This window comes from Pseudoliparis swirei, chromosome 12 (assembly GCF_029220125.1).
Source record: "Pseudoliparis swirei isolate HS2019 ecotype Mariana Trench chromosome 12, NWPU_hadal_v1, whole genome shotgun sequence".
In the NCBI taxonomy this organism is placed as follows: Eukaryota; Metazoa; Chordata; class Actinopteri; order Perciformes; family Liparidae; genus Pseudoliparis; species Pseudoliparis swirei.
The window spans coordinates 780,451-792,807 of NC_079399.1; the positions used below are offsets into that span (position 1 = coordinate 780,451).

The window sequence follows — 12,357 nt, forward strand, 5'->3', positions numbered from 1 at the left end:
CTTGCCCCCACCTGTCTGTCTCTATGCCCCCCACCTGTCTGTTCTGTCTCCCACCTGTCTGTCTCATGCCCCCACCCACCGTCTCACCGTCTGCCCTATGCCCCCACCTGTCTGTCTCTCATGCCCCCACCCATCCGTTCTATGCCCCCCACCTGTCTGTCTCTTGGCGTCTCCACCTGTCTGTCTCATGCTCCCCCCACCTGTCTGTCTCCCTATGCCCCCACCTGTCTGTCTCTATTCCCCACCTGGGTTCTGCCCCTATGCCCCCCACCCGTCTGTCTCATGCCCCCCACCTGTCTGTCTCATGCCCCCACCTGTCTGTCTCATGCCCCCACCCGTCTGTCTCTATGCCCCCACCTGTCTGTCTCTATGCCCCCACCTGTCTGTTCCCTATGCCCCCACCTGTCTGTCTCTATTCCCCCCACCTGTCTGTCTCTATGCCCCCACCTGTCTGTCTATATGCCCTCCTGCCTGTCTGTCTCTATGCCCCCACCCGTCTGTCTCTTATGCCCTCTACCTGTCTGTCTCATGCCCCCACCTGTTCATCTCTATGCCCCTCACCTGTCTGTCTCTTTGCCATGCCCCTACCTGTCTGCCATTGTCCCATGCCCCCACCTGTCTGTCTCTATGCCCCACCTGTCTGTCTGGAGTGGCGTCTCCACCTGTCTGTCCTCTATGCCCCCCAACCTGTCTGTCCTCATGTCCCCACCCGTCTGGCTGTCTGTCCTATGCCCCACCCGTCTGTCCCCCATGCCCCCACCCGTCTGTCCATATGCCCCACCGTCTGTCTCTATGCCCCCACCTGTCTGGTTCCCTATGCCCCCACCTGTCTGCCCTATGCCCCCCACCTGTCTGTCTATATGCCCCTGTCTGCCCCTATGCCCCCTACCTGTCTGTCTCATGCCCCCACCTGTCTGTCTCTATGCCCCCACCTGTCTGTCTCATGCCCCACCTGTCTGTCTCTATGCCCCCACCTGTCTGTCATATGCCCCCACCTGTCTGTCTTTAAGTGCCCCCACCTGTCTGTCTATATGCCCCCACCTGTCTGTCTCTATGCCCCCACCTGTCTGTCTCTATGCCCCCACCTGTCTGTCCCTATGCCCCCACCTGTCCAGTCTATGCCCCCACCTGTCCGTCTCCTATGCCCCCACCTGTCTGTCTCTATGCTCTACCTGTCTGTCTCTCTATGCCCCCTCACCCGGTCTGTCTATGCCCCCCACCTCCGGTCTGGGTTCCATGCCCCACCTGTCTCCCTATGCCCCCCACCCGTCCGTCCCCATGCCCCCACCCGTCTGCTGTCTCTCATGTCTCCACCTGTCTGTCTATATGTCCCCACCTGTCTGTCTATATGCCCCCCACCTGTTCGTCTTGCCCCCACCCGTCTGTCCCTATGCCCCCACCTGTCTGTCTCTCATGCCCCCACCTGTCTGTCTCTATGCCCCCACCTGTCTGTCTCTATGCCCCCACCTGTCTGTCATCACTATGCCCCACCTGTCTGTCTCTATGCCCCCACCTGTCTGTCTATATGCCCCCCCACCTGTCTGTCTCTATGCCCCCCACCTGTCTGTCTCTATGCCCCCCCACCTGTCTGTCTGTCTCCGTTAGCGGATTAGCTCTCATGCTAATCTCATCAGCGGCTGCTGGTTGAACTCTGGACTTGAAGTGGGTCAGCAGGCCCTCTGTAGACCACCTGTGGGGGTCTACCTGCAGAGTCTGAGGGGGCCCTGAGCAGCTTGGTGGGTCCTCTGGTCCTCTGGCCCTCTGGGTCCTCTGGGTCCTCTGGGTCCTCTGGTCCTCTGGTCCTCTGGGTCCTCTGGATCCTCTGGGTCCTCTGGGTCCTCTGGTCCTCTGGGTCCTCTGGTCCTCTGGGTCCTCTGGTCCTCTGGTCCTCTGGGTCCTCTGGGTCCTCTGGGTCCTCTGGATCCTCTGGGTCCTCTGGGTCCTCTGGTCCTCTGGGTCCTCTGGTCCTCTGGTCCTCTGGTCCTCTGGTCCTCTGGGTCCTGGGTCCTCTGGTCCTCTGGTCCTCTGGGTCCTCTGGTCCTCTGGGTCCTCTGGTCCTCTGGTCCTCTGGCCCTCTGGGTCCTCTGGTCCTCTGGGTCCTCTGGTCCTCTGGGTCCTCTGGCCCTCTGGTCCTCTGGTCCTCTGGTCCTCTGGGTCCTCTGGTCCTCTGGGTCCTCTGGTCCTCTGGTCCTCTGGGTCCTCTGGTCCTCTGGTCCTCTGGGTCCTCTGGCCCTCTGGTCCTCTGGCCCTCTGGTCCTCTGGGTCCTCTGGCCCTCTGGTCCTCTGGGTCCTCTGGTCCTCTGGTCCTCTGGGTCCTCTGGCCCTCTGGTCCTCTGGGTCCTCTGGTCCTCTGGTCCTCTGGGTCCTCTGGTCCTCTGGTCCTCTGGTCCTCTCTGGGTCCTCTGGTCCTCTGGGTCCTCTGGGTCCTCTGGTCCTCTGGGTCCTCTGGTCCTCTGGGTCCTCTGGTCCTCTGGTCCTCTGGGTCCTCTGGTCCTCTGGTCCTCTGGGTCCTCTGGTCCTCTGGCCCTCTGGTCCTCTGGGTCCTCTGGTCCTCTGGGTCCTCTGGGTCCTCTGGGTCCTCTGGGTCCTCTGGTCCTCTGGTCCTCTGGGTCCTCTGGTCCTCTGGTCCTGGGTCCTCTGGGCCTCTGGTCCTCTGGTCCTCTGGGTCCTCTGGTCCTCTGGGTCCTCTGGTCCTCTGGTCCTCTGGGTCCTCTGGCCCTCTGGTCCTCTGGTCCTGGGTCCTCTGGCCTCTGGGTCCTCTGGTCCTGGTCCTCTGGGTCCTGGTCCTCTGGGTCCTCTGGTCCTCTGGGTCCTCTGGTCCTCTGGTCCTCTGGGTCCTCTGGCCCTCTGGTCCTCTGGTCCCTCTGGCCCTGGTCCTCTGGGTCCCTCTGGTCCTCTGTCCTGGGTCCTGTCCTCTGGGTCCTCTGGGTCCTCTGGGGTCCTGGGTCCTCTGGTCCTCTGTGTCCTCTGGGTCCTCTGGTCCTCTGTCCCTCCTCTGTCCTCTGGGTCCTCTGGCCCTCTATCCTCTGGCCCTCTATCCTCTGGCCCTCTGGGTCCTCTGGTCCTCTGGCCCTCTGGGTCCTCTGGGTCCTCTGGCCCTCTGGGTCCTCTGGGTCCTCTGGTCCTCTGGGTCCTTTCTGTCCTGGGTCCTCTGGTCTCTGGGTCCTGGTCCTCTGGTCCTCTGTCCTCTGTCCTGGTCCTCGGGTCCTCTGGTCCTCTGGTCCTCGTGTCCTCTGGTCCTCTGGTCCTTGTGTCCTGGTCCTCTGGGTCCCTCTGGGTCCTCTGCCTCTGGTCCTCTGGTCCTCTGGGTCCTCTGGGTCCTGGGTCCTCTGGTCCTCCTCTGGTCCTCTGGGTCCTCTGGTCCTCTGGTCCTCTGGTCCTCTGGTCCTCTGGGTCCTCTGGGTCCTCTGGGTCCTCTGGTCCTCTGGGTCCTCTGGTCCTCTGGGTCCTCTGGTCCTCTGGGTCCTCTGGGTCCTCTGGGTCCTCTGGGTCCTCTGGTCCTCTGGTCCTCTGGGTCCTCTGGTCCTCTGGGTCCTCTGGGTCCTCTGGTCCTCTGGGTCCTCTGGTCCTCTGGTCCTCTGGTCCTCTGGTCCTCTGGTCCTCTGGGTCCTCTGGTCCTCTGGGTCCTCTGGTCCTCTGGTCCTCTGGGTCCTCTGGCCCTCTGGTCCTCTGGCCCGTCCTCTGCCTCTGGGTCCCTGGTCCTCTGGGTCCTGGTCCTCTGGTCCTCTGTCCTCTGGTCTCTAGGTCCTCTGGCCTCTGGTCCTCTGGTCCTCTGGGTCCTCTGGTCCTCTGGGTCCTCTGGTCCTCTGGTCCTCTGGTCCTCTGGGTCCTCTGGTCCTCTGGGTCCTCTGGTCCTCTGGGTCCTCTGGCCCTCTGGTCCTCTGGGTCCTCTGGTCCTCTGGTCCTCTGGGTCCTCTGGTCCTCTGGTCCTCTGGGTCCTCTGGTCCTCTGGGTCCTCTGGCCCTCTGGTCCTCTGGTCCTCTGGGTCCTCTGGGTCCTCTGGTCCTCTGGTCCTCTGGGTCCTCTGGTCCTCTGGTCCTCTGGGTCCTCTGGTCCTCTGGTCCTCTGGTCCTCTGGTCCTCTGGTCCTCTGGTCCTCTGGGTCCTCTGGTCCTCTGTCCTCTGTCCTCTGTCCTGGGTCCTCTGTCCTCTGTCCTGGGTCCTCTGTCCTCTGTCCTGGGTCCTCTGTCCTCTGTCCTGGGTCCTCTGTCCTCTGGGTCCTCTGGGTCCTCTGGGTCCTCTGGTCCTCTGGTCCTCTGGTCCTCTGGTCCTCTGGGTCCTCTGGGTCCTCTGGTCCTCTGGGTCCTCTGGTCCTCTGGGTCCTCTGGTCCTCTGGGTCCTCTGGCCCTCTGGTCCTCTGGGTCCTCCCCAACCCTCTGTCCTCTTAGTCCTCTGGGTCCTCTGTCCTCCTGGGTCCTCTGGGCTGGTCCTCTGGTCCTCTGGGTCCTCTGGGTCCTCTCCAACCTCTGGTCCTGGGTCCTCTGGTCCTCTGTGCTCTGGTCCTCTGTCCTCTGTCCTCTAACCTCTGGTCCTCTGGTCCTCTGGGTCCTCTGGGTCCTCTGGCCCTCTGGGTCCTCTGGTCCTCTGGGTCCTCTGGGTCCTCTGGTCCTCTGGTCCTCTGGGTCCTCTGGTCCTCTGGTCCTCTGGTCCTCTGGTCCTCTGGTCCTCTGGTCCTCTGGGTCCTCTGGTCCTCTGGTCCTCTGGGTCCTCTGGTCCTCTGGGTCCTCTGGTCCTCTGGGTCCTCTGGTCCTCTGGGTCCTCTGGTCCTCTGGGTCCTCTGGTCCTCTGGGTCCTCTGGCCCTCTGGTCCTCTGGGTCCTCTGGTCCTCTGGTCCTCTGGGTCCTCTGGTCCTCTGGGTCCTCTGGTCCTCAGTCCTGTCCTCTGTCCTCTGGGTCCTCCTGGTCCTCTGGGTCCTCTGGGCCCTGTCCTGGGTCCTGGTCCTCTGGGTCCTCTGTCCTGGTCCTCTGGTCCTGGGTCCTCTGGGTCCTCTCAGTCCTGGTCCTCTGGTCCTCTGGTCCTCTAGATATAAACCTCTCTGGGTCCTCTGGTCCTCTGGTCCTCTGGGTCCTCTGGTCCTCTGGGTCCTCTGGTCCTCTGGGTCCTCTGGTCCTCTGGTCCTCTGGGTCCTCTGGGTCCTCTGGTCCTCTGGTCCTCTGGGTCCTCTGGGTCCCTCCTCCTCCTCCTCTGCCCTCCCTCTCCTCCTCCCTCATAGTGTGCCCCTCTGGGTCCTCTAGATTTCTGGGTCTCCTCCTCCTCCTCCTCTCAGTGTCCTCTGGTCCTCCCTCTCCTCTCTGGGTCCTCTAGGTCCTCTCCCCTCATAGTGCCTCCTAGTGCCCCTGGTCCTCCTGACCCTCTGGGTCCTCATGGGTGCCCTGGGTCACCTGGTCCTCCTCCTCCTCCTCCTAGTCCCCCTCCTCTGGTCCTCTCCTCCTCCTCTGGGTGCCCTCCTCTCTGGTCCTCTCCTCCTCCCTCCTCCTCCTCATGGTGCCCTCCTCCTCCTCCTCTCTACTCCTCCTCCTCCTTGATGCCTCTCATAGTGCCTCCTCCTCCTCCTAGTGCCCTCCTCCCTCCTCCCTCATATGCCTACTGCCTCCTCCTCCTCATGGTCCTCCTCCTCCTCCTCATAGTGCTCCTCCTCCTCCTCCTGCTCCTCCTCCTCCTCCATCTTCCCTCCTCCTCCTCCTCCTCCTCTCTCTTGTCCCTCCTCCTCCTCCTCTCCTCCTCCTCCTCCTCTTATTACCCCTCCTCCTCTGCCTCCTCCTCTCATATTGCTCCTCCTCCTATTGCCCTCCTCTCTCCCTCTCCTCCTCCTCCTCCTCATAGTGCTCCTCCTCTCTCCTCCTCCTCCTCATAGTGCCCCTCCTCCTCCCTCTCCTCCTCCTCCTCCTCCTCATAGTGCCCCTCCTCCTCCTCCCTCTCCTTCTCCTCCTCCTCCTCATTCTCCTCCTCCTCAGTGTGCTCCCTCCTCCCTCTTCCTCCTCCCTCCTGTTGCCTCCTCCTCCCTCCTCCTCCTCCTCCTCCTCCTCCTCCTCATAGTGCCCCTCCTCCTCCTCCTCCTCCTCCTCCTTATTATTCCTCCTGCCTGCCCTCCTCCTCCTCTGTTGCCCTCCTCCTGCTCCCTCTCAGTCTTCCTCCTCCTCCCTCCTCCTCCTGCTCCTCCTCCTCATAGTGCCCCTCCTCCTCCTCCTCCTCATAGTGCCCCTCCTCCTCCTCCTCCTCCTCCTCCTCCTCCTCATAGTGCCCCTCCTCCTCCTCCTCCTCCTCCTCCTCCTCATAGTGCCCCTCCTCCTCCCTCTCCTCCTCCTCCTTCTCCTCCTCTCCTCCTTTCATTGCCCTCCTCATAGTGCTCTTCCTCATATTGTCCCTCCTGCTCCTCCTCCTCCTCCTCCTCCTCATATTGCTCCTCCTCCTCCCTCTGCTCCTCCTCTGTTCCCCTCATATTGCCTCTCCTCCTCCTCTCCTCCTCATAGTGCCCTCTTCCTCCTCCTCATCTCCTTGTACCCCTCCTGCTCTCCTCCTCCTCCTCCTATCTCTAGTGCCCCTCCCTCCTCTCCTCATATGCTCTCCTCCTCCTCCTCCTCCTCATATTGCTCCTCCTCCTCCTCCTCTCTGCTCCTCCTCCTCCTCCTCCTCCTCCTCCTCCTCCTCCTCCCTCTCCTCCTCCTCCTCATATTGCTCCTCCTCCTCCCCCTCCTCCTCATAGTGCTCCTCCTCCTCCTCCTCCTCCTCATATTGCTCCTCCTCCTCCTCCTCCTCCTCCTTGTCTCCCAGTGCCCCTCCTCCTCCTCATCCTTAATTGCCCCTCCTCCTCCCTCCTCCTCCTCCCTGGTGCCCTCCTCCTCCCTCTCCTCCCTCCTCTCATGTTGTCCTCCTCCTCCTCCTCCTCCTCATATTGCTCCTCCTCCTCCCTCTCCTCCTCCTCCTCCCATATTGCTCCTCCTCCTCCCTCATAGTACCTCTCCTCCTCTCCTAGTGCCCTCCTCCTCCTCCTTCTCCTCTCCTCTATTCCTCCTCCGCCTCCTCCTCATATTGCTCCTCCTCCTCCTCCTCCTCCTCATAGTGCTCCTCCTCCTCCTCCTCATATTGCTCCTCCCTCTCCTCCTCCCTCTCCTCCTCCTCCTCCTCATATTGCTCCTCCTCCTCCCCCTCCTCCTCCTCCTCATATTGCTCCTCCTCCTCCCCCTCCTCCTCCTCCTCCTCATAGTGTCCTCCTCCTCCTCATAGTGCCCCTCCTCCTCCCTCTCCTTCTCCTCCTCCCTCTAAGCCCCCTCTTTCTTCTTCCCACATCCATTTATTATGGTCTTCTTCCATCATTCCTCTTCCTCCTCTTCTTTTATTCTCTTTCCTCCTTTCCTCTGATTCTACTATTCTTTTTTTATTATCATCCTCCCTTTATATTTATTTATCCCTTAACCGTCTCCAGTTATTTCTCTCCTTCCTCCTCCTGCTATGTTCCTCCTCCTCCTCTTCCTCCCTATCCCTCCTTTTTATGGAGACGTTGGGCTCATTGTTCTCTTCATCCTCCTCCTCCTCCTCATTTCATCTCTTTGATTTTAACTTGTTTTCACAGTTCGTTTCAGATATTTCTCAGATCACAAACAGATGTCTTTATTTATGTTTCGACAACAACAACAAATAAACAACACACAATAAACAACACACAATCAACAAGGTCTCATTCTGGTTCGATGCACTTTCAGTTTTTAGACGTCGTGCTTTTCTTTTTAGGAAAATCTCTTCTTCCAGTCAAATGAAAACATATCGGGAGAAGACTTCTTAAATGATGTTCAATATTTATAATATGTATAATATTTTTAATATTTATAATATGCATAATATTGATAATATGTATAATATGTATAATATTTATAACATTTATAATATGTATAATATTTATACGCATACATATCCAAGATAGGCGCCATGATATAGATTTAACAGTGTGATGCGACTCTCTCGTGTTTTTTATGTTTTTGTTTATTTGCACGGTTTTCAGCACTCAGGAGGAGTCTGCTTTTATATAAACGAAAGTTGGTGTACAGATGCCACAGACCTTCCATGGAAAATATGCATTCCTCACCTAGAATCCATAATCCATAAACTATGACCTTTTTATTCCACCCCTGGAGTTTTCCTCCTTTGATTCTTTAGGGGTGTCTGCAGGGGCCACCAAGCCTGCGCTCGTCAGCGAGCACTCCCGCACCCTCACACACAGAGAACCAGCAGGACGGAGCTGAAAACACCCAGAATTTCTCTTCTGATTATCATCCTGGGATTTGTTCAAGAAAAACTCAATATGAACTTCCTAAAATACAGGTAGCACATTAGAGTGTCCCACCTGTACAAAAACACACCTCGACCACTGCTCCACAATCCTGAAGAACTTGATATCCGCTGGTTTCCTGTGCAGCTTTGGGACTTCTGATCACTGCCTGGTTCATCTCCTCCTGCAAGCTGCAGGCAGAAACTTAAATCCGTGTGCCTGTAGAAACCTGGGAGGAAATGGACCAACGAGTCAAAGCTGAGCCTACAGAGGCCCTGCTGTGACTGCACTGACTGGAGGTGTCTTCTGAGGCTGCATCCACATCACTTGGCCCAGACTAACTCACCAAACCGTGGACGCCATATATCAGTTTCTTGTACATGTGTGTACCCACCAAAACGTACCGCATCTTTAATAACAATAAACTGCGGGTTCTGGCAGCAGGGTTTTGTCAGGCGGCTTACGTCACAAGACAAAGAGAGGCTTCATGGTGGGGACAGGTGCTGTGGCCAGGCTGCAGTGACTCGGAGATCAGAGGGAGCAAGAAGCTACTCTGAAAGCTGAGAAAAACAGGTTTTCCTTCATGACCCTGCGTCAGTCAGTGGATTTACATGCAGTGAATTGTCCAGTAGGACTGAAATCCAATCATGAGTGGGGACAGGTGTACAACCTGGCCAGAAACACCTTGGTGACTCAGGAGATCAGAGAGGAGCCCGATCGAGAGAAGTTATTTGAAAGCTGAAAACAGGTTTGTGCTAACGACTTGGCCAGTCAGTGCGCTTACATGCAATTGAATTATTGTCTTAGTCGGACTGAAAATCAATGGTCTGGGTTTTGATAAACACCTTAGTCGGACTCATGCGGTCCGACTGATCCGATTAACACCCTGGATGACCGCCGATCCGAATCCGGTTGATAATTCGACTATGGCGTATCGCGGCATGTAACGTCGATTGACAGGGAAACTGACTTATGCCTGCGTCTGCGCATGCCTGAGATCCCCGCCTTCCTCCTCCTCTCTCTCTCCTCCCTCCTCCTCACTCCCCTCGTGACCACCTCTCTCCTCCCTCCCTCCCTCCACCCATGTCGTGGCCCGGAAGTTGAAAGAGACGATAAATTAATTCTCCGTGCCTCCAGGTGACGTGCGACGGCGCCTCTTCTCTCTGCTTATCAACTTCAATAATAGCGCCATTTGGTATCTGCTGTCCTCCTATGCCATTTGCATTCGCTGTCCTCTATGACACTCCATGGAGGGAGGAAGAGAGGGATGTAGCTTCGCCTTGCCTGCCTTCGTTCGCCATCTTTCTCCCAAATGTTGTTGTTGATGTGGTGGTAGAAGAGGTCAGCGTTGAAATGGCTGTATCACCGGGAGTTGTCATGAAAACAGTGCAGCGCCCATCGTATCGGATATGACATGACATTCTTTCAAAGGACCAATGATTCTAATCACCACTCCATGTATATATTGGGATAACAGCTGATCCCCAAGAGAGAGTCTGACTTAAAGCAAGATTAGAATATATACCATCATGTAGAACGTGCACTGGAGTGTGAGAGGCTACAAACTATAGGAAACCCTCCCCACTCCATGGAGAGCCCTCAACTGGCTGAATGGACGATCTGAATGTGTTTTACTGCAGGTTTGACTACCCCACATTCACACCTCCCTCACCCGCCTCCAATCAGACCCTGGCACACAGTCATCTGCACCCCTGGTATCACCCTCCCCTGACCCCCCCACTGACGGTCTGTGAAGAGGATGAGACAGAAGACGAGGAAGGCAGCAGGCCCAGACGGTGTCACCCCTGTCTTGATCATCTTCACACGGATCTTCAACAGGTCTCTGGGAGACTGTGAAGTCCCTCCTACTTCAAACGGCCTGACCATCATCCCGGTTCCCAAACATCCTCCATCCCTGGGCTGAATGACTACAGGCCCGCCGCCTGACGCCTGTGGTCATGAAGTCCTTGGAGACTGGTCTTGACCCATCTGAAGGGCATCACAGGCCCCTGCTGTTGACCCTCTGCCGTTTGCCTCCCGGGCAACAGGTCATGGATGATGCAGTCAACATGGGGCTGCACTCCATCCTGCAACACCTCCACCCCCAGGGACCGACAGAGGATGCTGTGGACTTCAGCTCAGCGTTCAACACCCATCATCCCAGAAGTCCTCTCACCAAACTCACCCAGCTCCACAGCCGGCCTCCACCTGTCAGTGGATTACCAACTTCCTGACTGACAGGAAGCAGGTGAGGCTGGAGAGAAACAACATCCAGCTCCCGACCAGCCAGCACTGGTGCCCTCCAGGATGCGTGCTCCCCACTGCCTCTCTCCTCTACCAACGACTGCACCTCCCAGGAGACCATCTGTTCAACTCCCACAATGCAGACGACATCAGTCATCGGGCCTCATCCGTGATGATGACGAGTCTGCATATAGGGCGGGAAGTTGGAGCAGCTGTCCTGTGGTGGCCGCAACAACCCAGAGCTGAACACGCTTCCAGACTGTGGAGATGACAGTGGACTTCAGTGAGCCCCCAGCCCCCACTCACCATCCTCAATAACACTGTGTTGGCTAGGAATCCTTCCAGGTTTCTGGGATCCACAATCTCCCGGAACCTTGAAGGTGGGAACCTAACGTCCACCAAATCATCCAAGAAGGCCCAGCAGAGGATCTACTTCCCTGCCCAGCTTAGGGAAGCACAACCTGCCTCAGGAGCTGCTGACCATGTTCTACACCGCTGTTACAGAGCTCTGTTCTGAGCACTTCAATCACTGTCTGGTTTGGACTGCCACCAAACCCGATCAGAACACGATCTAACGGACAGTCAGGTCTGCAGAGAAGATCATACGGTGCCAACTCTGCCCACCATCCAATGTACACCTCCAGAGTCAGGAAACGGGCAGGAAACGGCAGACCCTCCCCCACCCCGGACACCAACTATTCCTTTTTCCCTCCGGGAGGCCTCGAACATGGGAAAAATGACCAAAAAAAAGTTTTTAACCTCCTCATCCAAAAAACCCCTTAGCAATTATTTTCCCCGCCCCCCGTTTACTCCCAACCCCCTTTTGGCCCCTGAAATGCATTTCTTGGGAAAAATTCTTTAAGGTTTTTCTTTTAAAACCTTTAACCGGAATGTTTGGCCCCGAAAAAAAAATTTGTTTTGCCGGTTTTTAAGGTTGAAAGTTAAATTTTTGAAGCACAAAATTTTCCAAGTCCAAAATTTTTGTTTGGGCAAACACCTTTGGGCCCTAAAACGGGTTCGATTTGGGGGTAAATTTTTAATATTATAAAATTTTTTTTTGTATAATAAAAGATTTATTTTCATTTTAAAATTTAAAATTTTTTAAATTTTTATAAATCCGAATTTAAAAGGAAACAATTAAAATTTTCAGTTCTTTTCGTTACCCCCCCGGGAAATGCTGCCTGGCCCCAAAACTGAAACTGAAAAAGGGAAACCCCTGCTTTTTAAAATTTTGGGGAAAAACCCAACCAGTGCGGGGCCGTGGGAATGGGGAAAAATTTGGAAAAAGTTTAATTCCAATCAAATTTTTGGCCAATGAGGGGAAATTTGGGGGAAAGGGCTGGGAACCCAGGTTTTTGATTTTTCAACAAAAAAATTGAACCGGGGTCCGGGGTTTGGGGGTTTTGGGTTTTATCCTTTTAAGGGGGTTTTTGACCGGGGTTTTGGGGGCCCAAAGGGGCCAAAGGTTTTCTTACTTTTTGATTTGATTTGGGTTTTTTGACCGGATGATTTAATTGTTTCCTTTAAAAAAACCCGGGCCCATTTAAACTGATTTGGGGCCCCGGGGGTAGCCCAATTTCCAAAAGAAAACTTAATGAACCTTGGGGGTTTATGAAATTTGTTGGAAACCACCCCCCCTTTTATTAAATTTCCTTTACTGTTAAATAAAGGTTTTTGAATCAAAAACCCGGGGTAAAAATTTTCTTCTTTTCCTTTTTTTTCCCCAGGGAATAGGGGGCCCCTTTCCCGGCCCGGAAAAGGCTGGGGGTTTAAAAGGGGGAAACTTTCCCTTTTTTATTCCCTTTTGAAAAGTTATTTTTCCAAATTTTTTCTTCCAAAGATAACAACCAA

The 12,357-nt window shown here is 55.8% G+C and overlaps 1 protein-coding gene across 1 annotated transcript in view; it reads left to right on the forward strand.

The window, feature by feature from the left end:
• The first annotated feature begins 10,331 nt into the window (after positions 1-10,331).
• Positions 10,332-12,357, forward strand: part of cep43 (centrosomal protein 43) — a 32,493-nt gene continuing 30,467 nt past the window's right edge. Inside the window, exon 1 of the mRNA XM_056428871.1 lies at positions 10,332-10,472. Coding sequence (XP_056284846.1) covers positions 10,332-10,472 — 141 coding nt within the window. The remainder of the gene's footprint in view (positions 10,473-12,357) is intronic.